The 25,796-nt window shown below is 37.9% G+C and overlaps 1 protein-coding gene across 3 annotated transcripts; it reads left to right on the forward strand.

Annotated features, from left to right (window-relative positions):
• The first annotated feature begins 3,750 nt into the window (after positions 1 to 3,750).
• Positions 3,751 to 24,462, forward strand: DNTTIP2 (deoxynucleotidyltransferase terminal interacting protein 2). 3 transcript variants are annotated; one of them, XM_049616785.1, is made up of 7 exons: positions 3,751 to 4,818; positions 5,844 to 7,489; positions 9,316 to 9,454; positions 12,162 to 12,257; positions 13,670 to 13,834; positions 15,376 to 15,485; positions 23,299 to 24,462. In XM_049616785.1, exons 1-7 carry the CDS (start codon positions 4,747 to 4,749, stop codon positions 23,390 to 23,392), a joined length of 2,322 nt encoding a protein of 773 aa, XP_049472742.1. In that variant the 5' UTR covers positions 3,751 to 4,746; the 3' UTR covers positions 23,393 to 24,462. The 3 variants fall into 3 exon arrangements, 1 of the variants encoding a protein (XP_049472742.1); XR_007454702.1 differs by lacking the exon at positions 23,299 to 24,462 and having other exon boundaries at positions 13,670 to 14,647; positions 15,376 to 15,460; XR_007454703.1 differs by lacking the exons at positions 13,670 to 13,834; positions 15,376 to 15,485; positions 23,299 to 24,462 and adding exons at positions 8,116 to 8,164; positions 8,981 to 9,019 and having other exon boundaries at positions 12,162 to 12,237.
• The last annotated feature ends 1,334 nt before the right edge of the window (positions 24,463 to 25,796 follow it).

The following is a 25,796-nucleotide window of genomic DNA, read 5'->3' on the forward strand; positions in this document are numbered from 1 at the left end:
GATTTTTGTGTGTCTGTTGGTCCATTATTTTAGAAAGGTTCATGTTTGACAATGTCCATTACTTATTTTAACTATATTTTCCTTGTTTCTTTCCTCACTGTTGATTCTTTCAACTTTTCTTGCTTAAGAATATGTCCTTAGTAATTCTTTCCTGGAAGGTCATTGGGCAGTAAACTTTCCAGGTCTATTTTGTCTGAAAACATCTTAATTTAGTTCTCAATCTTAAATGATCATTTGACATTATAGAATTCTAAGTTTCCAAATACTTTCCCTGAGCAATTTGAAGACAATATTACACTGATTCCCAGTATATATACTCTTCCTGATGAAAATCTGGATTTCTGTCCCTAAAAGTAATGTCTTTTTCTCTAGTCTCTTTTTTATTTTTAGTTGAAAATTTCAACCTACTTTGATATGATTGGAATTAGAACAAAGCAGGAAATTAAAGCTGGCTGCAAAACTTTTTGATAACATAAAACTTAACCACAAAAGAAAACAGATAACTGGATTTAATCAAAGTTTAAATCTTACATCCTTCAAAAGACATTAAGAAAGTGAAAATACAAGATGCAGGGAAAATATTTTTAGTACATATTTCTGAGGATAAATAGGACATAAAATTATTTTAAAATTACACTTCAAAGTACACTGTTAAGAAAGTAGAAAGACAACCCACAGAATGAGAAAATATTTGTAAATCATGTGTAAGGTACTTGTATCCAGATTGTATAAAGAACTCATAACTTCATAATAACCCAATGAAAAGCAGACAAAATGTTAGAACAGATTTTTCTCCAAAGATAACATGAATAGAGGCACCTGGGTGGCTCAGTCATTTAAGCATCTGACTCTTGGTTTTGGCTCAGGTCATGATCTCATGTTTCATGGGATTGAGCCCCACATGGAGCTCTGTGCTGACAGTGCAGAGCCTGCTTGGGATTCTCTCTCCCTCTCTCTCTGCCCCTCCCCAGTGCGTGCGTGCATGCATTCTCTCTCTCTCTCAAAATAAACGTTAAAAAAAAAAACATTAAAAGATGCTTAACATCAGGGATATGCAATTTAAAACCACAATGAGATGTCACTAAAACACAAAATATCTAAAATTTTAAAAGACTGATAGTACCAAGTACTGACAAAGATGTGGAGCAAGCATAACTCTGATATTGCTGGTGGGAATGTAAAATGGTATGCCACTACAGAAAATACCTTGGCATTTCTTACAAAATTAAGTGTTCACTTACTATATGACCCAGCAATCATTCTTCTAAGTATTTACTCAAGAAAAATAAAAACATATGTCCAAAAAGGACATAAATGTTTATAGCACTTATAATAGCTGAAAACTGGAAGCCACCCTAATGCTATCAACAGCTGAATGGATAAATGAATTGTATTATCATAGAATACTCCTCAGCAATAAAAATTACATACAGTAGCATAGATGAATCTCAGACACATGCTGAGTGCAAGAAGCTAGACATTAAAGAGCACCTACTTGAAATTTTAAAGCAGAATTATTCGATAGTGACTTTGATTTATTGCTGTGTCTGGGTACCTCAAAGTGTCACAAAAGGTTGCAATCAAAAGTGTCAGGGGGTGCCTGGATGGCTCAGTCGCTTAAGCATTCATCTTGGGCCTAGGTCACGATCTCACTGTTCCCAAGTTTGAGCCCCACGTCAGGCTCTGTGCTGACAGCTCAGAGCTTGGAGCCTGTTTCAGATTCTGTTCTCCCTCTCTCTCTGCCCTTCCCCCACTCCACTCTGTCTCCCTCTCAAAAATAAACATTAAAAAAAAAAGTATCAGCTGGAATTACAGTCTCATGTATATACTTGATTGAGGTTGGTCTACTTCCAAGCTTGCTCATATGGTTGTTGGCTGGAATGAGTTCCTGGTTGGCTATAGGCCAAGAGGCCTCCCTCACTTCCTTGCCACATGGTGTCTCCAAAGGGCAACTCATAACAAGCAACTGGCTTCCCACAAAATGAACAAGTGAGACTGCAAGATGGAAGCCAGCTTTTTTTTGTAATCTAATCATAAAATAGATATGTATCACTTGTTATTCCTTTCATTGTAAGTCCAGTCCACATTCAAAGGTTTGAAACTTGGGAGACTGGACCATTGGGGACCATCTTACAAGCCAAACTTTAGTGTTTTATATTATTTAATACAGAATGGTTACAAATAGTATTTAGTTTTAGAAGGCTCATGAACTAAAACCCCCATCTTTTGGTTAATGCTTGAAGTTCCAGGGAGATTCAAACCTTCAGTTTAAAGGTTTAATTAGTAAAATATTATCAAGGGAGAATTTCCCTTTGAGCCTGAGTGATAACTACTGTATTTTCATACTATATCTAACTAAAATTGGGTATACTGAATTGGCCCTAAATCCACCTTGGATAAAGAGGGTAGGCAATAAAGGTAGAAATAGAAACATGGCAGACCTGATTAGCCCACATAAAAACAGAACACATCACAGTTTTGCCTATTATCAGCAGACTGTTTATAGTAGACCAGCTCTGTCTTCTCAGATTATGAATATGTACTTCCATTTTAATTTTTGCATTTTGTTTCTTGAGCTTGTTAAGATTGTAATGTTTGGGGGTTTTATTTGTTTTACTTTTTTTTTTTTAATGTTTTATTTATTTTTGAGAGAGAGAGAGACACACAGGATCCGAAGCAGGCTCCAGTCTCTGAACTGTCAGCACAGAGCCCGATGCAGGGCTCCAACTCATAAGCAGTGAGATCATGACCTGAGCCAAAGTCAGTTGTTTAACCAACTGAGCCACCCAGGTGCCCCTATTTGTTTCACTTTAAAGGGGCTATACTTACAAGTGAACATTACACATTGATTTTCTAATACTTCCCAATTTTCTATACCCACTCCTATGATCTTAATTGCTATTTTCATGAATTTGTTCGTGTTAAAGTTGTACAGTTAATGCATGTAAAGCACTTAGTACCCAGCAAATTCGAGCTCATTGCTATTACTATAATTGACATTTTGTCCTCCATGCTTTTGATCTCCACTACTCACCTCCAATAGGTTCGTTTTCCTTCCTCTACAGCATTCTATCTTGTCTTTAAATCTAGCCTGTTTTCTTTCATGTTCTTCCTTACATAGTCTCATTGCTACTTGGCCATACTAAAATTCCTCCTTTGTTTTACCACATTCCCCATAAGAGTCAGTCTAAACCTTTTCCATTCCTCTAAGTAGATGAATCTTCTATTTACAGAGAAAATTGAGGTTATCCATCCAAAAGCCCCTCTTCTTTCCTCCCCTTTAATTTCCTTGCATTCACATTCTCTCTGTGCTTGATATCAACTCTTCCCTCCTGCCTCAAAGGAAGGAGCATTCTTTTGTGACTAACTCCTCCATTTCTATTTTTTATTCCATTCTTCAGTAGGGATTAGGCTCAGCTGCAAGTAACAGAAAATCTCCAGATGACAGTTTAAGTGATGAGTCACTAAGTTCTACACTAGAAACTAGTATTACACTGTATGTTAACTGGGATTTAAATAAAAACTTGAAAAAGAAAAAAAATAAAAACACAGGTATTTCTCTCAGGTGAAACAGATCTAGAAGTAGGCTGTTTAGGACTGAAATGGCAGCTCCATCAGTTGTCAGGGACTCACTTTTTCTTTCTCACTGCTCTGCCATCCCTAAAGTTTGGCTTTATCCTCATGGCACAAACTTGCTGCATGAAACCGGAGAATATAGCTTTCCAGGGAGAAAAATGAATTAAAGAAGGCAGGGAGGACCTCCTCTCTTTTCATATAGTCCCTATATGAAAAATCCCTACTTTTCATGTAGTCCCTAAATAACTACACAACCCTTAATTTGTATGTAATTGGCCAAAATTTAGCCACATTTGGCTGCAAGGGAAGCTACCGAAAGGACCTATTTAGCTAGATGGCAATGTGCCCACTTAAGTATGTTTTGTGACAGTAAGAGAAATTGGTTTTCTCTTATAAAACAGTAAAGAATAGATTTGATGAGGCATTCATCCTTTCTCACTTCCAATATCCGTTTACCTACTTCAATCCTTTTCCATTCTCCTCAGATATATTCTAGGTCTCCATCCTTCATCCTAAAAGAAAATGAAACGCCTTTTGATTCTGGTCATTTCCTTCACTGCAACAAAAACAAAACAAAACAAAACGATCGCTCTCCTTTACAATTTACATTTCTTCTTTTCTGCTTATTTCCGATCACTAGTTACCATCCCACCTTTAGATCACACAGCTTCCTAACTAGTCTCCGTGTTTCTGAGACATTTAACAAATACATCTTTACCTCAAAGAGTCTTTCAATGTTATTACTATTTAACTGTACGAATAAGGGCAGGATGTTGAAAAAAAAAGGTATTATAAACAATGCAAATGATTCCTTCGGTCACACCCATGACTACATTAAGATCTTTAGAACTGCCAAATAAGAGGATGGATGAAGTTGGAAAGAAGATGCAATTTTCCAGTTTTGTGTGAAACTGGCACGGGGCCCTCGGTCACTGCGGGTTCCGCCGCCGCCACGAAGGTCACTCCCTGCAGAAGGCCGGTGGATCAGTCCTCCACAGCAAACACCGCAGCGAACGCTAGAAGCCGTGGCCTTGAGAATTTCTAGGTCCGTGGGCCGGAGACTGGCACGAGAGTCTCGCTAGTTCCGGAATCCTCGCGGGAAAGGCTAGCAAGTCGCTTCTTTGACGCACTTCCGGGGCGCCGGAACCGAGGTGGCCGCGAGCCGGGAAGATGGTGGTAACCAGGTCCGGACGGCCTCAGGCCACGATCCAAGCCACGTTGGCTGAAGACTCCCAGCAGAAGGTAGGGGTCGCAGCGTGCCGTCATTTCTGCCCGCCGCTTCGCAGAACGGCGCTTGGGTGGTAGGGCGGCGCGCAGGCCCGGCGGAGCAGCGTGAGGACGAGCGGCGGGAAGGGCCCGAGCCGGTCGCACGCTGCCTTGTTTCAGGCCCGTTGCCAAGCCCATAGCTACCTCTTCGGTCCTCGCTGTTATCTTTTAAGGCAGTCCTCAGCAGGGAACAGAGAGGTCAGGTAACTTGCTTCGGGCAGAACACCTCCGTAATGCAGGTGCACGGCCGCGGCCTTTTAACCTGTTAGCACCGTACGAAGGAGGATTAATTTCGGCAACCAAATACGAGTTGATGAGGGTGAAAAGAAGGTGACCGTTTTCACGTGGGGGAGCTGGTAATGGCCTCAGCACTTTCTTTCGGCGTGGGGGAGAGCTTCAGTGACGCCGCCTGGTGGCTGTTAGTGGCGCTAGTGGTCCGTTGGTCTGATTGTGCGGCCAAGGGAATGGAGCGTTAATTCCTTTAGGTACGTGAAGGTAAGGGACGCGACTGATTCCACTGGTGTGTGTGTGTGTGTTCCTAAACACATCTGTGCTCAGAGTTAGTATTTCCCTTCTTCTCCTCCTGTGTGTGTGTGTATCGGAATGCAGGTCCACCAAGCATATTTGGCATTTGATAACTCAGTGCAGAAAATTTTCAATTACTTGTTTTGTCCCTAAAGTTAGATCTAGGTCTTGGGGAGGAGACTGAGGCAGGGTCCTCCAAATGTAGAGTCAGATCCAATGTGTTTTTTATTTTTACTTTCTAAAATCATGGGTACACGTTGTTATGAGGAAGGGTCCTGCAAATGCAGGGGCAGATCCAGTATTTAAGTTGATTTTTTTTTTCTTTAATTGTGGGTGGTGGTGGTGGTTGTCCTTGTATTAATCTCACTGGAGTTTTTTAGTGCCCTCTTAAAATTTGCTCCTGAGAGGAGTATTTCACTCGCTTTGCCCTAATTCCAGCCCTACCTAAATGACAGTGTATTTGTTCTGACTTCCAGAATTCTGCTAAAAGAATTCAGGCACATCCAAAAAGCAGGAAAGAATCTCCACCTGTTGACCCAACTACTGCTGAATCACAAACCACGAGGAAACAAAGTCCAGTCCCTAGAACTCCTAAAAGCAGAAAGAGGAAGAGTGGAACTACAGTCTCATTACCAGAGATAAACAAGCCGTATACTGATGGAGAGACCTCTGAGGCAGAGTCAGATTGTTCTTCTGTGTCTGAGCTCCAGGATCCCATCTTAAGAGTAACTAGGAGACGGCAGATCTTGGTTGCATGCACCCCGGTGTCTAGTGTTAGGAAAAGGCTGAAAATAACTCCAATAAATCAGTCTCATGCTGAAGAAGACGATGACTCTGAAGCTGAATCACATGTCTCAGGTATTTCTAGAATTGTGCCGCCCACATTAATAACTACAAGAACTAGAAGAAGTAAGGCTAAATCCCTAAGTGAGCCAAACCAAGAATTATATGCAGAAATTATTTCTGATGCTGAATCATCATACTCAGACATTTCTTCATTTTCTGAAGTTACAACTATGAGAACAACAAGAAGTATGCAGAAGAAATTACAGTCACAAACTGAGGAGAAATATACTAACGTTGTACCAGAAACTGAAAAGCAGATTATAAATTTGCCAACGAATTCAGAGGATTCAGATACCAGACAAACAGCTTGTTTACTTGCAAGATCTCTTTCTCAGATAAATAAGCCAAATTTCTATAGTAATGAAACTTATACAGACTTTGATGATTCCTTCCACAGAAATTCAGGGGGAAAAAAAGCAGTGCAAAAACGTCAACATTCTAATCTAAGAGAGGAAAAACAGGCCAGTGTTGTTGTACCTCTCAAAGAAGTAACAAAACAGAATTGTAAGAATTTAGATGAAGAATCCAAAGGAATGGTAGAGGAGGAGAAAGAAAGAAATGAGAAAAATTCTCAGTTGGAGAGCCTTTCTGAACCTCAGGACACTGACATTCAGCAGTTAGTTTCTCAGAGGCAGTCAACCCCCCAAAATAACAAAACTACATCAGAGTCCTCACATCTGAACTGTGAGGCTATAATGAAATCGTTAGCTCAGACATTTGCAGTGGTAGAAGTGGACAGATGGAATGAAGAGAGAAAGAACACCATAAAAACAAGTGACCTGACAGAATTTGGTGGTGGTAGTGATGAAGAAGAAGAGTGCACGGTCAAAGGTATCCGTGAAGACATGAATGACGAAAGGGATATAGATTTTGAGAGCGAAACCAAACTGTTCAAGTCTGAGCTCAACACATCTCTGGATAAAGGTGATTCTGTTTTATTAGTGCTCAGCAGTGATGAGAGCCAGCAGTCTGAAAACAGTGAGAACGAAGAGGACACTGTGTGTTTTGTTGAAAATAATGGTCAAAAGGAGTCATTAAATGGAGACTCAGAAAATATGTCTTGTGACAACCCATTGTTTGTAATCGACACAACTCCCGGACTGAGTACTGATAAACATTTTTACCTGGATGAGGGAGACAAGGCAAGTGAGGTTGCCACTGAGGAAGAAGAGGGGGAAGAAGATGAAAAAAGTGAAGAACCATCAGACCTTGACAGAAATAAAGATGATGACTTTAGTGATGAAGACGACTTATTAAATAGCACAAAGTCTAAACTGTAAGTTTTACCTTTATTTTTAAAAGTAGGTTTTTGATACATACTTCAAGTGGCTAATTTACCATAAAAATATAAAAGAAATCAAGGGAATTGAGAAAATTACTGTCTCATGTTCTTTTTCTTTCTTTTAATGTTTGTTTATTTTTGAGAGAGAGCATGAGCGGGGAAGGGGGTGGGGGGGGAAGGATCTGAAGCAGGCTCTGCCCTAACAGCAGGGAGCCAGATGTGGGGCTCCAACTCACAGACTGTGAGATTATGACCTGAGCACAAGTCAGCCACTTACCGGACTGAGCCACCCAGGAGCCCCTGCCTCAGGTTCTTTATGAAAGAGCTCTTTTATCCCCCATTTCCCTGGTCTCTGTGTGTGCCTTTGTTAGTCGTATTTCTCCCACCAGTGACCTATTAGAAATCTATTAAAGATTTTCCTACATGATAGTTAAGAACAACATGAAAGGAAAGGAACTTTTTTTTTCCTTTTCCTCCATGCGGATCATAGACAAGTTGAAAAATAGAGAAAAGCTGGAGGAAAAATAATCACCTATAATCTGTCACCCATTGAAAAGTACCAATGTTTGGGGCTATTTCTTTAGTTTCTTTTGTTTTCTGTTTTAAATTTGTTTTTCTAGGCACAGGTCCCTGGTGGCAGTGTATCCACTGGAAATACAGACATCCTTGGTAAGGGCCTATACATTAATGGATGCCCAGTCTTCACTCTAAACCAATGAAATAAACCTCTGAGGCTAGCCGCAGGCATATTTATTATTTTTTAAAGTCACTCTCCTCCAGGATAATTCTGATGTACCTTTAGGGTTGAGAATCACTGCCAAACCACTACAGTAGTGATTTCACTTTCCAGTAAAGATTGGTCAAAGCTTTCAACTGCTGTTTATATGAATAATTAGGTAAGAAAGTAACTTTAAGTCCAAATGTATTTGCTTATAAACAGGACCTTTCAATAATGTAAAAGTAGAAATTCTTATTACATAAATATAGCAGGAGCCCAGACCCAACTGTAGAAGATTCCGATTTGGTAGATCCTGGAATATGACTTCTATATTTTTAAAAACCTTCAGTGGGAAATACAGATACTCATTACTGTTTAAAACTCACTGATTTAGAAGCATTACCAAATGCCCTTAGTTACCCAGGAAAACGTTTTAAGTTTGGGTAACTTGGAAGTTCAAAACCTTTCTCATTGTTATTAGCGATGGCAGGTGTATATTTGTTAACTCACTGCCTGTGTATGAAGTTGAGCTAAACTGCCAGATGTATCTCTTCTTTTCTGTAATTCTTTTCTTTATAAAATTCCTTTATGAAGTACATTGGCATATTATGTGGTCTTAATCTTTAAGAAAATCTAGGAAATCAAAAAAACTTTTTTCATTCATTATTCATCCTAGAATGTTCTTCTAAATGGTTGTATTAGATTTAAAACATGTATTCAGTTTTTCAGAATCCATTGTAAAAGTAAGATTTTTCTTTTTTTTGTAGGGGGAGGGGTCATTGGCAATAAAGGAGAGAAAGAAAAAGGTGATTTTAAAAATATAGTTTCGGGGCACCTAGTGGCTCAGTCGGTTAAGCATCTGACTTCAGCTCAGGTCATGATCCTCACGGTTTGTGAGTTCGAGCCCCGCGTTGGGTTCTGTACTGACAGCACAGAGCCTGCTTGGGATTCTCTCTCCCTCTCTCTCTGCGACCCCCTCCCCCACTCACTCACACACTCTCTCAAAAAAAGTTTTAAAAAAACAATAAAAATAAAAATACAGCCTCAGTTGTTTCCATTTTTATTTGATTACTTGATCTTTAAGTGATTGTTTCTCTTTCAGTCTGAAGTTGACAAGCAGCAGCATAGACCCTGGTATGAGTATCAAGCAGTTGGGTGGTTTGTATATTAATTTCAATGCAGACAAACTACAGTCAAACAAGAGAACCCTAACACAGATCAAGGAGAAAAAGAAAGACACGGTAAGTTACACGGAGTGTCCTGTTGGTTTTCACAGAACTATGCAGTCACTTCTAGAAATTATTAGTCCTTGATAAGAGACTAATTTTCCTGCAGGAAAACCACATTAGCCTACTGTGCTCCTTTTCCCCCCCTCAAAGTCCTAGCTATAAAAGATGACATTTGAAAAATAATACAGGATCAGCATTCCTCTTCTTGCACCTACCAGTTATCCCAGGGGTTGTGTTTTCTTCTCTTTTCCTGCTATATTTTTAGTTCTTAACTGTCCTGGATGCTGTTGAGAATCTGAAAACTGGGTGCCCACTCCCCCCATCAGGAAAAATACATACCTGCATATAGACCTAAAATTATACATATAATTGCAGAAGGAAATCCCAGGTAGGCAACCTCACCCAAACCCTCATCTTTCATCACAACCGTGCATGGCTTCCCCAAATCTGTATTTTCTAGCCTTGCTGTCCCTTCAGGTCTGTTGTGCCTGTTGTGTCTAAATCCTGTTGTGCCTGTGGACTCTTCATTCAGATTTGCTCAGGCATTCGACCTCACTAATAGCCCTCCTTCTCTTTCTGGCTGGAACCAGCTCCTTCTTCAGTATTCTCTGTGCTGATTAATGATGCCAAAATCTCTTTTCCTTTTGCAGTCAATCACTGAGCCTAAGGGATGCCGCTTCTTACATCCTTGTCCTCTGTTCCCTCCTTTTCACCCCACTGTCATTGGCTAGTGCAGGGCTTTGTTTTTTCATCTAGACTACTGCAGTGGTCTCTTTATTCTTTTCTTCGAGCAACGCTCCATACTTGTGCTAGATTTCTCTTTTTAAAAATACAAATCTGGCTCGGTTGGAAGTTGTATATGTGGTATACCACTCTTGATCTCCATGTTGTGAGTACAAGCCCCATATTGGGTGTAGAGTTTACTTAAAAAAACACACAAACACAAATCTAACCATGAAATTCTCCTGTTTAAGTCCTTCAGTGGTTCTTCAAAACAAGGTGCCTCTGTTCCTTCAGCTGTGTTCACATGCTGTGTTTCCTGAACATGTTCTGCTCTTTCCAAAGCCAGTGCAGAGTTCATAGACCACTGCCTTTGGGAGACATTCTCCAACTCTAGTCTTTTCCACCATCTCTGTGCTTCTGCAACACCCAATATAGAGTTGACTCATTATTGATCATATGGTATAATTGTTACTTTCCTGTCTTTTGGCTTTATGTTTCTAAAACAGGATTCCTCAACCTCAGCAATACTGGTCTTTTGTGCTAGTAACTCTTTGTTGTAGGAAGGTGTCTGGTTCACTTTAGTATATGTAGCGGCATCCCTGGCCTCTACCCACTACTGGTCAGTGGCATCCACCCCCCAACCTCTCTCTACACACACACACACACACACACACACACACACACTCACTCACTCACTCACACTATAGTACTTGATACACAACAAGCTCCTAACAATCTGCTAAATAAATGTCATGCTCTCATTTCTGAGTGAAAGGAAAGTCTAGACTGCTACTCTACTATCCAGAAACTCCTACGCCTGAACCTGAATTGAGGATTTCTGAATTGATTAATTTCAAATATTATTGACCAAATTAATATTTCTGTGAACTATTTTGAGGGCTCAGGAGCAGTCTTCTTTAGTTCTTACACTATGGGAGAGGACTAATTACCCTGAAGCACTTTTTAGTAACATAAATAGTATTATGACAATATTTGTTTATCGTATGCAAACAAAAAATGCAGAAGAACCTCTGAAAAAGAACCCCCAAAAGTACAGGCATCTCCCACAGAAGACTTGTATATAACTAATAAATACACAAAAAGATGATCAACAGCAAATGGAAACAGCCATAAGGCACCACTAACAACACACAAAAACACCAAGTGTTGGTAGCAATGTAAAGAAAAAGGCACTGATTAACCGTTGGTAGGATTTAACCTTACTTGAATACAAGGCAATTTAGCAGTACCTGTCAAAACTTAGAATCTTACAGAAATAATCATGTGTGTAGAGATGATGTTTATAGTGTTTAAGTGGGAAAAGGTTTGATGGACACTTAAATATTGGAAGAAAAATTATAGTGCGTAACAGCTATTAAAAAGTATGAATTTGATCTATGTGTGAATTGATGTTAAAAGAGTGTCTGAGATATGTTGTTGAATTGTACAAAGCAGATTTATCGAGAGGATGATTTCGTTGATATAAAAAAGTGAGTGTTGTTTAATCAGATTTATATCACTGTACTTAATATCAACTCCTCAGATCAGAGGAAGCTGTTTTACCAACATCAAAAGAACTTACTAAAGGCTAGGGTTTTTTTGCTTGTTTTTTTCAGAGATTTCAAGAGCTGTTATGGGATTTTTCCTGTTGACTTTATTTTCCAGTTTGGTGCAAGTGGCTGGTTGCAAATCCATGAAAACAAGTTAGACAAATTAATGTAAATCTGATGTGTGCTGATTTAGTTTAGAAAAAGAAATTTAAGATGAAGTTTCCTAAAATAATCCTTCAGTTTGCTTTCTAAAGCATTTTTATTGTAATAGAATTTACAAACTTAAGGACTGAAACAACTTTGCAGTAGTATGGTTGTATATAAAGAGGGCTAATATATTTGGAGTAGTCTTCAGTGTGGGAGATGTTTTGCTTAGAAGGTAAAAGATGTTGGAAAAGATTATATGATATTCTGATATTTTTAAAACCAATTTAATATTTTTGCAGCTTTTGCAGAAAACCATCATTACTCCTGATTTTGAAAAAAACTACTGTGTCCCACCGTATAGTGAATCAAAGTATCAACTTCAGAAAAAACGCAGAGTAAGTATAGTGGCTCTCATTATTTAGAATGTTTAGGTGCGTTTGACTATATATATTCAGCTTATACACCATGGTTGTGTAACTTAAAGATATGTATTTTGGGGGCACCTGGCTGGCTCAGTCAGTAAAGTGACTCTTGATCTCAGGGTTGTGAGTTCTAGCCCCATAATGGGTGTAGAGATTATGTAAGAAAAATAAAATCTTAAAAAAAAATGTATTTGCAAAGAAAGTTATCACAAAAATTTAAGGGCCCATAAAATACAGTTTCATAAACACGTTTTATATAGATTTTCACTTGGTGAAAATCTTTTTTTCCCCTTCCTTAGACAGCCAGCATATAAGGTTACTGTCCACACCTCTTGGTTTATAGGTACTGTTCACAAAGAGTTAAGAGCTCTGTTGTAAGCTGTCGTAGGGAACTTAATGTAAAAAAAAACCCAGGTCTCTGTAGTCTGCCCACTGAGAGGGTAGGAAACTATTTACTTTTAATTTTTTTCAAGTTTATATTAGAGAAAGAGAGAGAGAGAGAGAGAGAGAGAGAGAGTGCACAAACAGAGGGGAGGTGCAGAGAGAGATGGAGACAGAATCTGAAGCAGGTATCCGAGCTGTCAGCGCAGAGCCCGACACAGGGCTTAAACTCACAAGCCGTGAGATCATGACCTGAGGTGAAATCAGATGCTCAACCGACTAAGCCACCCAGGCACCCCTAACAAACTAGTTTCTTTTGTAAAAATACGGGATTGTTTCCATCTGCCATTTCAACTAATAAGGGTAAAGTTATCAAGGGAGCTTGAAGGAAATTTGAGGGTGTTCCCTGGTAATGTCTCAGCACTAAGATGGAGCATTACGGGCATGTGGTAGACACTCCATAATGTTGTATGAATGAAAAATAAAATTAGGTAAATAACTTGCTGGGAGTTTCTCAAAGAATAGAATCCTTTTTTTTTTTTTTTTAATTTTAGAAATAACATAAATTTCTGGACTGGTCAGACTAAGTGACTTTGAGTCACCTGGGTGACTGAATAAAAATGTTAATGTTCACATACAAGCTCCAGAAGTGAAAATGTTTTTATATACTATCTCTTGTGTAGGCCAGATTACAGAATAAAGATTAAAGGTGTGGGTTATTCTCCGGCAAATCAGCAATTCTTACTAAGACACAAAATAAATTTTAAGGAACCCTCATTTATGAAACTGATAATACTGTGCCTAATTTACCAAAGTAAACACTTGTGATTCAATTTCTTTTATGAAAGGTGAATCTGAGGACTAATATATTCTGTAAAGTAACCTCTTGTTTTTAATTCATGAAATTCTCTATATATAATTTTGGAGGGAATGAGGTATAGTTTATACACTGCTTATTAAGGTCAGAATTTTCAGTTTAATTGTTCTTGAAATCTGAATTTCAGAAAGAACGACAAAAATCAGCGGGTGATGGCTGGTTTGGTATGAAAGCTCCAGAATTGACAGATGAACTTAAAAATGATCTCAAAGCACTGAAGATGAGAGCTAGCGTGGACCCAAAAAGGTTTTACAAGAAAAATGATAGGGATGGCTTCCCCAAGTACTTCCAGGTATGAAACAACAATGGTGGTGGTGATGTTCTGTGGATTTTAGTTTGGAGAGCACTATAGTGTTCTTTCTGTTTACTCTTAACACAGATGAATATTTATGACGCACATCTGCTTAGGCTGTGTAATAATGGCCAGAACCCAGTTGGCCACCAACTTGTAATGGCGTTCTCTATAGAGAGAAGGTGTTGCAAATGGTAACTAAGTTGCCAGGTCATACCTCTAAAAGTTACGGAACCTCTAAGTTGGGTGTATCGTGTATAAATAATATTAGCCTAACAGCAAGAATCCTTACAAGATGGAGGAGGACATAGGGAATCATTTGCACCAAACTCCACTTCTCCAGGTAGAGGGTCATCTCCAGGAAAATGCTGAAAATAAGTTAAAAGTTGGTTTTCAAAGTGTTTGCAGATGCAAATCCAGTTGATTCACCCTCTGGTAGCTGTCAACTTTATTCTGTTCTTGTTGATTACCTTACTTGTCAGTCATCTGAATTACTATAGTAGTCCTTCTTCTCCAGGTCTGCTCTCCCTTATAGTCTATCCTTTACATTGTAGCCAGTCATCTATTCTTTACAAAAAAAAAAAAAAAGGCAGTCTGCTCATGATACATCTCTGCTCAGTGATATCACAGGTATCATGCAAGGATACCTTCGATGTTTCTTTATGACAAAGAGGGTAGAGTCTATACAGTCTGCACTCCAACTGGCTAACTAGCCCTTCTTTTGTCACATAGCCCTCTTAAGCTTCAACACACTCAGCCACTGTCTTTTCAGAATATACACAGACTGGTCTTGGCATTCCGACTTTGCATGATGTACTTAGCTCTGCTATGTTTGCTTGGTGAAATTTTGCCCATACGAATCTAAGCTAAAATGTCATCCTTGTGAAACGCTGACTTCCATTAGGTGGAAGTGGTCACTTATCTTTTCATGGCATCTGCAGTGTTTTGTTCAGCATAATATGTTATGCTTTAATCTTTTAGTTACCTGTCTATGGATTTTCCTTAAGACTGTGGGCTCTTTGCTGGCAGGAGCCAGATGTTGTCTTTGTTTCCCAAACACTTAGCACAGTATTTGGCACATAGTAGACACTGTAAGTTTTACTTGGTTGAATGTATGAACAGAGTGGTTACTAAGAAGGTAGCATTTATGATAACGTATGAGATCAAATAAGCGTGTAGTAGAATATATGTGTCAGTTATATTGAGAAACTAAAACGTAAAAGAATTTAAATTCTCTGTCCCACTTTTCTAGTTACACTGTTCATCAAGAGTTTGCTGTAGTGCCTAGCACTAAATTACATAAAAGGATTTTTGACTTTACTATAAATTCTATTGAAATGTCATTAGTAGGACTCAATGCCAATTGAATAAGTGACTTCTTTTTGCTTTAAAAAAATGGCAAAACTAACTTTAATATCAGTTCAATTTAAGTTGGGTTTTCCTTTCCTCTCTATAAATACAGTTTGTTAGAGCTACCCTGAAATATGAAGGCAACTTAGCATTCAAGTATTACATGACTTGTTTCAATCATTTGCTCATAGATTGGAACCATTGTTGACAATCCAGCTGACTTCTACCATTCCCGAATTCCCAAAAAACAAAGGAAGAGAACTATTGTGGAAGAACTGCTGGCTGATTCTGAGTTCAGAAGGTAAAGGAATTTATGTTTCATTTTGAATTACATATGCTTTCCTTTCGAACATACATAAACTTTTAAATTTCAGGTAATTTTTAAATGCTTTAGCATGGCAGCACTATTTACATTTTGGATGAGATAACTGTTTATTAGGGGGAACTGTCCTGTGCATTATAGAATGTTTAACAGCATCCCTGGTGTCTGCCCACTATAAGCCAGTAGCACTCCATTCCCAATATGTGACAGAAATGACTACTGACATTTTCAGATGTCCCCTGTGGGGCATAAGCAGTTTCCAGTTTAGAACTACTGCTTTACATGGAAGCTCGTAAATATTTGACTGGCTAGAGGAGACTGAACCTGTGAAGGAGACTGGGAAAGAATGGCCAACGGACATTAAGACAACCAGGATGGCATAGTGTCATAGCAGGCAGGAAAGAGAGTGTTACAAGCAGATATAAACTGGAGGGAATGGTGAACAGGAATAAATGCTGCGGAGAGATCAAATAAGAACTAAAAACTTCCTTTGGATTTACGTGGGGGTCACAGCATTCTTGCCAGGAGTTTTAGGGGAGTGATGGGGAGGAAACTGGATTGGAGAGAGTTGGAGACATGGAGACAATTCTTTGAAGTTTGTGAAGTGGAAGTGGAGTTGGAGGATTTTTTTAAGATGGGAGCAATTGGGAGTATGTTTAAATGTCCTTAAAGCAGCTATGTGTGTATTCTAGGAGATTTAAAAGCATACCTCATACAGAAACCCTTGTTGAACTTCCAGATTGGTTTAATAGCAAAAGCGAAAAGGTCTGTCAAAGGGTTTTAAAAACTTTGTCAGCATGGAAAACAAATTAAACCCAAGTGTTACATAACCTAATTAGTCTGGGTAATGGTAAAAATTTTAGAAATAAGCAATGCTCTTTTCTCACTACTCTCTCCTTGGGAGTTTCATCCCCCATAGGGCGTCAGTTATAATTTATATACTGCTGGCTTCCAAATGTATTATGTGTAGTCCAGATCTCTCCTGAGTCCATACCCACATAGCCATCTGCTGCCTCAGGAGCATCCAGTGGATATCTCACAAGCACCTCTAAGGGCTAACTTGGTCTTTCCTGACCCCACCCTTGCAATACAGTCTGATCCTTTCCCAGTGCTCTGTACCTCATGACTGAACAGCATCACCATCCATCCGTTAGCACTTCCTTTAATCCCACATTCAGACTGTCTCTCCTATTCTATCTCAAGCCTGTCGTTTTCTCTCCATCCCCACAGAGGTGTGGTGCAAGCTGATTCTTTGCTTACTAAGTGTGATCCATATGTTCTGGTTAAAAATTGGCCTGTATTTTGTAATCTCGATGCTAGCAATCTCAGAAATCACAGCAGTGTTGATAGTGCTTTCACTAAAAAGTAATAGCATGAGGAAGATGGCAGTAAACTAGAAATTTCGTAGAATGAAACTCATAAAATTGCAGGTTAGAGGTAGTCTTACAGTTCATTGTTCCTATACTTCAGTCACTGAGTACCATTTTCATGTTTGCATCATCTGTATGTTGCCTGCTTTTATTTTAAAGGGAAACTTGAGGGGCCCCTGGGTGCACAGTCGGTTAAGCATCCAGCTCTTGACTTTGGCTCAGGTCATGATCTCACGGTTCATGAAAGCCCCACATCAGGCTCTGCGCTGACACTGGCACCTGCTTAGGATTTTCTTTCTGCCCCTCCCCTGCTGGCATGCGCTCGCTCGCGCGCTCGCTCTCTCTCTCTCTCTCTCAGAATAAATAAACTTAAAAATTTTTAAGAAAAAAATAAAAGGGAACTTTATATTGCCTACTATAAATGGGTTAGTTGGCTTATAATTTTTGTAATGTACCTGAAGATAAATACATTGCTTTAAGTGAATATTGTCTATCACCTAAATTTATGTATCACACTATGTGAAACACTCTACTAGCCCATGGAATGTTTTAATTCTTTCTACAACATTCTCCTTAAGAGGTTTCTGGCCTCTGAATACTTTAGGATAGGGAACTTAACATTTTTAATGTGTCATATGTTCCATTAGTAGGAATGTCTTGGAACAGAAGAAGTAAGTGTGATATACAGAAGGAAATGTGATTTTCAGCGTTGTATGTGGTTTTTGGTTTTGTTGAGGTATAGTTGATATACAGTGTTTTATTAGTTTCAGGTGTACAATGTAGTGATTTGACAATTCTGTACATTACAAAATGCTCATCACTATAAGGGTAGTTATCATCTCACCATACATTTTTGTAATTTTGACTATATTCTCTGCTGTGCTTTCCATCTCCATGACTTATTTTACAACTGGAAGTCTGTGCCTCTTTATCCTCTTTACCTACTTCACCCATTCCCCCACCAGCCTCCCTTTGGCAACCATCAGTTTATTATCTGTCTCTCTCTCTGAGGAACCCCCATACTGTTTTACATAGTGGTTGCACCAAATTACATCCCACCAACCAAGCCCAAGGGTTCCCTTTTCTCTATATCCTCACCAACACTTGTTACTTCTTTTTGATAATAGCCATTCTGACTAGTATTTGAGAGTCTGTTTTTTGTTTGTTAGATTGCACATATAAGTGACATCCTGCAGTGTTCGTCTTTCTCTTTGACTTATTTCATTCAGCATAATATTCTCTAGGTCTATCCATGTTGTCATGAATGGCAAGATTTCATTCGTTTATGTAGCTCAATAATATTCCATTATGTGTCTGTGTGTCTGTGTCTAACACCATCTTTATTCATCATCTGTCCTTGGAACACTTGGGTTGCTTCCATATCTTGGCTATTGTAAATGTTGCAATAAACATGGGAGGGGGTACATATATCTTTCCAAGTTTGAGGTTTTATTTGGGTAAATACCCGCTAGTGGAATTACTGAGTCATATGGTATTTCTATTTTAAATGTTTTGAGGTACCTCCATGGTGTTCTCAACAGCGGTTGCACCAATTTCTATTCCTACCAACAGTGCACGAAGGTTCCCTTTTCTCCAAATCCTTGCCAACATTTGTTGCTTCTTGTATTTTTGATATTAGCCAATCTGACTGGTATGATATGATGTCTCACTGTGGTTTTGATTTGATTTTGCCTGGTAATTAGTGATGTTGAGCATCTTTTCATGTGTATTGCCCTTCTGTATGTCTTCTTTGGGAGAATGTTATGGTCCCTTTGCCCATTTTTTAATCATATTGGTTTTTTTGGTCTGAATTGTGGAAGTTACGTATTTTGAATACTAACTCCTTATCAGATACCATTTCCACATAAATCTTCCATTCAGTAGGTTGTCTCTTTTTGTTTTGTTGGTTTCCTTTGCTTTGCAAAAGTTTTTTATTTGGGTGTAGTCCCACTTGTTTATTTTTGCTTTTGTTTTCCCTTGCCTGAGAAGACCTATCCATAAATATGTTGCTAAGACTTATGTCCTAAGGTATTACTGTCTATGTTTTCTTCTAGGAGTTTTATGGTTATAGGTCTCATATTTAGTTCTTTAATCCATTTTGAGTTTATTTTTGTGTATGGAATAACAAAGTGGACTAGTTTCATTCTTTTGCATGTAGCTATCCAGGTTTCCCAATTATTAAAAAGACTTTTTCTCCATTGTATATTCTTGCCTCCTTTGTCCTAGATTAACTGACCGTGTAAGTGTGTGTTTATTTTCTGGGTTCCCTATTCTCTTCCATTGATCTGTGTCTGTTTTTGTGCCAGTACCTTACTGTTTTGATTACTATAGCTTTGTAGTATATCTTGAAATCTGGGATTATGATACCTCCAGCTTTGTTCTTCTTTCTAAAGATAGCCTTGGCTATTTGATGTCTTTTGTGGTTCCATACAAATTCTAGGTTTATTTGTTCTAGCTCTTCAAGAAATGCTGTTGGTATTTTAACAGGGATTGTACTGATTCTGTATATTATGTTGGGTGCTATGGACATTTTACAAATATTAATTCTTCCAGTACATGAGTGTGATACATCTTTCCATTTGTGTTGTCTTCAGTTTTTTTCATCAGTGTCTTAAAGCTTTCAGCATATAGGTCATTTCAATCTCCTTGGTTACATTTATTCCTAGGTATTTTCTTTCTGGTACAATTGTAAATGGTATTGTTTTCTTCTCTTTTTGCTACTTCATTATTTGTGTTCAGAAATGCAACTTCCATATTAATTTTGTATTCTACAGCTTTACTGAATTTATTTATTCTGATTATTTTTTGTTAGTGTCTTTGTTAGTGTTTTGTTAGTATCTAGGGTTAAACACTTTGTTAGTGTTTTGTTAGTGTCTAGGGTTTTCTATATGTATGTCAGGTCATCTAAGTAGTGACAGTTTTACTTTTTCCTTACCAATTTGGATACCTTGTATTTCTTTTCTGTAATTGCTGCAGCTAGGACTTCTGGTACTATATTGAATAAAACTAGTGAGAGTGGACATCCTTGTTTTGTTCCTAATCTTAGAAGGAAAGCTCTTAAAGTTTTTCTCCATTGAGTATGATGTTAGTTGTGAGTTTTTCATATATGGCCTTTATTTTGTTGAGGTAGGTTTCCTCTAAACCCACTTTGTTGAGAGTTTTTAAATCATAAATGGATGTTGTATTTGGTCACCTACTGAGATGATCATGTGGTTTTTATCCTTTTTCCTACTAATGCACCACATTGATTTGCAAATATTGTACTGCCCTTGAATCTGAGGATTAAATCCCATTTGATGGTGGTAAATGATTTCTTTTAACATTGTTGGATTTGGTTTGCTAATATTTTGTTGAGGATTTTTACATTTCTGTTCATGAGGCATATAGTGTTTTGGGGTTTTTTTTGTTTTTGTGGTGTCTTTGTCTGGCTTCAGTATCAGGAAAATGCCTTACAGATTGAATTTGGAAGTTTTTCCTTCCTTTTCTATTTTTTGGAATAGTTTGAGAAGAATAGATGTTAACTGTTCTTTAAATGTTTGATAGTATTCAGCTGTGAATCCATCTGATCTTGAACTTTGTTGAGAGTCTGGAGTACTGTTTCAGTTTTGTTACTAGTAATAGGTCTGTTCAAATTTCCTATTTCTGATTCAGTTATGGAAGATTTTATGTTTCTAGCAGTTTATCTTTTTTTTTTTTTTTTTTGGTTGTCCACAATTTGTTGGCATATACTTTTTTTATTTTAGTATTCTCTTATAATTCTTTGTATTTCTGTGATATCTATTAATTCTCCTTCATTTCTGATTTTGAGTTCTCTTTTCTTGACGAGTCTGGCTTTTTTGTTTTTTTAGTCTCTGTTTCATTTATTTCCATTCTGATCTTTATTTCCATCCTACTAACTTTGGTCTTCGTTTGTTCTTTCCTAGTTCCCATAGGTGTAAGGTTACATTGTTTGAAGTATTTTTCTTGAGGTAGGCCTTTATCACAATAAAGTTCCCTCATAACTGCTTTTGCTGTGTCCCAAAGATTTTTGACCATTTTCATTTTTTATTTGTCTTCATGTATTTTTTTCCTCTTTGATTTCTTCATTGACCCATTGGTTGTTTAGTAGCATGTTGTTTAGCAGCATGTTGTTTAGCTTCCATGTGTTTGTTTTCTTATAATTCATTTTGTTTCACATCATTATCTTTAGAAAAGATGCTTGGTAAGATTTCAGTCGTAAATTTATTGAGACTTGTTTTATGAGCTAGCACATGACCTATCCTGGAGAATGTTCCATGTGGACTTGAAAAGAATGTGTATTCATGGGGCGCCTAGGTGGCTTAGTCAGTTGAGTGTCTGATTTCAGCCTAGGTCATGATCTCATGGTCTGTGAGTTCAAGCCCCGCATTGGTCTCTGAGCTAACAGCTCAGAGCCTGGAGCCTGCTTCTGATTCTGTGTCTCCCTCACTTTCTGCCCCTCCCCCACTCATGCTCTGTCTCTCTGTCTCTCTCTCTCTCTCTCTCTCTTCCTCAAAAATAAGTGAACATTAAAAAGTAAATAAAGAAAAGCATTTCAATAAATTACGTATTAAAAAAAAAGAATGTGTATTCTGTTGTTCCTGGGATGGACCGTTCTGTTAGGTCCATCTGATCCAGCGTGTTGTTTAAAGCCATTGTTTTCTCCTTGATTTTCTATCTGGATGATCTATCTGTTGGTGTAAATGGGGTGTTAAAGTTCCCTACAATTATTGTATTACTGTCAGTTTCTCCCTTTATGTCTGTTAGTTTTTGCTTTATCTATTTAGGGGCTTCTATATTGAATGCATAGAAATTACAATAGTTATATCCTGTTGTTTGATCCCTTTATTATATAATGCCTTTCTGTGTCTCTTGCAACAGCCTTTATTTTTAGTCTATTTCATCTGATACAAGTATTGCTACCCTGCCCCCCCACCCCCCACCCCACTTCATTTGCACGGAATATCTCTTTCTATTCCTTCACTTTCAGGCTGAAGTGAGTCTCTTGTAGGCAGTATATAGAGGAGTCTTCTTTTTTTATTCAGTCATTCACCCTGTGTCTTTTGATTGGAACATTGAGGCCGTTTACATTTAAAGTAATTGCTGATAGGTTGTAATTATTTCCATTTTAATTGTTTGCTGGTTGTTTTTATAGTTTTTCTCTGATCTTTCTTCTCTTGCTCTCTTCCCTTACGGTTTGATGGCTTTCTTTAGTATTATGCTTGGATTCCTTTCTCTTCATTTTTTGTGTATCTGTTACGGCTTTAGATTTGTGGTCATCATTGGATTCATATGTAACATCCCATGTGTACAGCAGTCTATATTACTTTAATGTCACTGAAGTTTGAACACATATGATTTTGTTTCATTTTTAATGTAATCTTACATTTGTTAGAATGTGTGTAAATTGTGGTGCTGACTTCTTGTGGGATTGAGTGAGCTGTAATATTGTAATGGGCTTCAATAGCTTCTGTTTTATTTTTTAAATGTTTATTTTTGAGAGCGCCTGTGCACGGGGGAGGGGCAGAGAGAGAGGGAGACCGAGAATCCCAAGCAGGCTCCACTCTGTCAGCACAGAGCCAGACACGGGGCTCCAACTCCCAACTCATGAACCATGAGATCATGACCTGATCCAAAACCAAGAGTCACACATCCAACTGAGTCACCCAGGTCCCCTCCCCTCTGCTTTTCTTTAAACTGTTAAATAGCTTCTGTTTTAAAGAGAGTATTAGCTAATCCGCAGCTTTAGTAATAACAGATTTATGTAACAGTGAAAGTGGTCTAGAACTTTCTGGCTAATTTTACAGGTTAGAGAATTTTTACTTTTTCCTAATTAACTGTACTGATAAGCCCTTCTTTTGAACTTTTGTGTACTACATTTTATTAATATTTGACATAATGGCAATTAAAATTAAGAAACTTTAAAAATGTTTATTAATTCCTTTTAAAATAATATCCCATTACACATTAACAAAAACAAATATTTTCATGAACAAAACAAAAATAATTTAGTGCAGATCTCTTTAATGTCTGGCTTAAAGATAGATAGAGCCTCATATCTGCTTCTGCATTAGTCTATTTTTACATTTTCACCCTACAAAAAATGTTTAAAGCATTTGATACCATCTGATAACTGGATATAGTGCATGGGTGTCCAGTGGTTGAAAGTTTTCAAAAGCCCTCCCTTACAGTTGCCATTTTTTCCTCAATGGACTGCAGGCTCTATGAGGGTAGGGAATGTGGCTGTCTTGTTCACTGCTCAGTCTCCCAGCTCCAGGTACAGCTTCACATGGTGCAACTTAGTACAAATGTGATTAAACAGTGATAATGCAAAAAATGTTTTGAGGGTTAGAAGTTATACAGCCACCATTACATTAACTTCTAATGTCTTACTTTAGAACTTAAAGGTTTGGTTTTCTTTTTAGATATAACCGAAGGAAGTACTCAGAGATCATGGCTGAAAAAGCAGCAAATGCAGCAGGAAAGAAGTTTCGAAAGAAGAAGAAATTTCGCAATTGAGATTCACCGAGCAAGCCACGTATTTTACATCTCTTTGTTTACTCAAGATGTTTTTGAGAACTAACATCATCACACAAATTAATATAGAATGGCCCTGTCTGAAAGAAGTTGACTTGAGGGAGAATCAGTCACATACCCCTTGGGATAAAAACAAGCATGTCTACAAAAGACCCACCCATCCTTAGACCCTTTGAGGGAGAAAAAGGAAAACATCAACCATTTTAAGATGATTAACATTTTTGTAAAGTTTTCGACACTTAGTTATTTAAAGAAAATTGAATTAAAAAACATTTAGAAAGTATAAAGTTTGTTAACATATACAAAAACTTTAAAATTCTATAATAAAGCTAAACAATACCGTGATTCACACGTAGGGGTGGGGGGGGGGGGGGATGGTAGACAGGAAATGCCCATTTCCAAGTTTAGGTCCAGAAAATTGGTGAAGCTACAGTTGTTTCAAGTATAAAAGGCATAGTTGGAACCAAAGTATTTTTGGAGCAGTATGACTGAAAAGCTAAATGAAATTATAAAAAAGTCTTAAAAAGGTAACAAAGACTTCCCAGAAAGTTTGGGTTAAAGGTAGAAGACACAGGAGAACTGTTTTCTTTCCCTAGCAACTAAAACGGGAAGAAAGATTAATTTTATCTAGATTGAGTGTTGTGTTTCAGGTGAACTAGGATTAAATCAGTATAATTTTAATTTGGCCAGGAATAATTTTAAAGTGGTTGCGTTTATCTCCTTCTCCAATGGCAGAAGTATGCATCCTGGCTAACCTACTTGTGGTACCCAAGGCGTGTTGGCCATTTCTTATAATGCTTCTTCGTGGGTTCTTCCCTTTAATGTCATCATTTATGGAACCTCTTATTTTTCCAGCAAACTGCTTCCTTGGGATTTCAGTAAATATAAAATCTCGTATTTTGTGTTTATTGCTTGGGATCATAACCAACCTAGTATTAGAACTGACAGTGGCATTCATAGGTGGAGTTAGGCAAGTATCTGCATCTGTTCTCTTTTACAGAAAAATTTTTATTCCAAGAATATTAAGTTTTGCTTCCCACTGGGTAAAAGAAGGACCCCACTATGAGAGCATTGAATAATCAAAACAAGAAGTAAGTTAGTTTAACCTTCGCAGATTCTTCCAGGAGTCACTGTTCTCAGAACATTACTTCAACTCATGCTACTATGCTGTAAGAAGATTCAAAATTGTTATAATCATTCAGTATGATGTCTCTGTGCACAGAAGGTTGAGGACTTACCCAGCTTTTCTCAGGGTCATGGTGTATATCAACTTCTTATCTACTGTATGATTTTCGTTATGGTTTCTGACTCATGAATGCCATGATGGGTTGAATATTTGGTATTTGAAAACTGCAGCTATGACAAATATTTGTGATGTCCAGTGCATATTACAAGGAAAACAAGATTAGTGACCTCTGATCTTTGCCACACAAAAAAAGCATTCGAGCTCTCTAGGTTAGGAGGCAGTGGTGAGGAAAGAGAATTGAGCCTACGTGCCGAGTCCAGCTCAGTCAGTCCGTAAGCCACCACAGAGGTGTACTGAGGGTTTACTTTTAGTTACATTTTAACGTGCTCTCTTTTGTTCTGTCCCCATGGATTCATTTTTAACATTACTTCATTATATGTATTTTTGTGGAGCCACTTAAATAACTTGGAACAAAAAGAAGAGTTTTTAACAATTAACAAAACTTATTCAGTGGAATAAACAATGCAACTAAAAATCATTTAAAGGTATCTCTATTAACATTTATATGTTATAGTTTCATCTCAAATATGATCTTAAATTTATTTTAAACCTTCAAAACTAAAGAAAGATATCTAAGTATAATTATAGTAAAGGTCAGAAGGAAATCTACAAATAATCTTCTACAAATATCTGTATATTTGAATAATGGATGTATTTGTCCTTTGTTTTTAAGCAAAGCAGTTCTATGGAGAAGTAGGTTTTTTGGTGATTTTGGCTTGTGTCCCTGAATGTGGTTCACCTGAACTAAGGCTTAATGACTGAGAAAGTAGCTTGACTCCTCAGCTGAAAAGCATTATAAAACATACAAAGTGCCAGTATGATAGAGTATGCTGATAAAAGGGACATCAACACATTGTAAGACCTTGAAAGATTTCTAAAACGCCCTACCTTGTTGCACAGGCTTAAGTGAGGAAATGAGGGAACAGAAAAGGAGGATGGTAGAAATCAGATGAAGCCAGGGTGAAGTCAGTAAACAGTTCTGTAAAACCAAGTGTAACGGTAAAGGTGGGGCCTGAGCTTCCTAATGTCTAACACAAAAATCAGTCCTACGTGCAGTATTGATATAAAAACTGCTTTAGAGAAACATTTATTCCTTATTATTAAGACCTGAGAAACTGTCTCATGGGTCCCCATAACAAG

The sequence above is a fragment of the Panthera uncia genome, assembly GCF_023721935.1.
Source record: "Panthera uncia isolate 11264 chromosome C1 unlocalized genomic scaffold, Puncia_PCG_1.0 HiC_scaffold_4, whole genome shotgun sequence".
Taxonomy (NCBI): domain Eukaryota; kingdom Metazoa; phylum Chordata; class Mammalia; order Carnivora; family Felidae; genus Panthera; species Panthera uncia.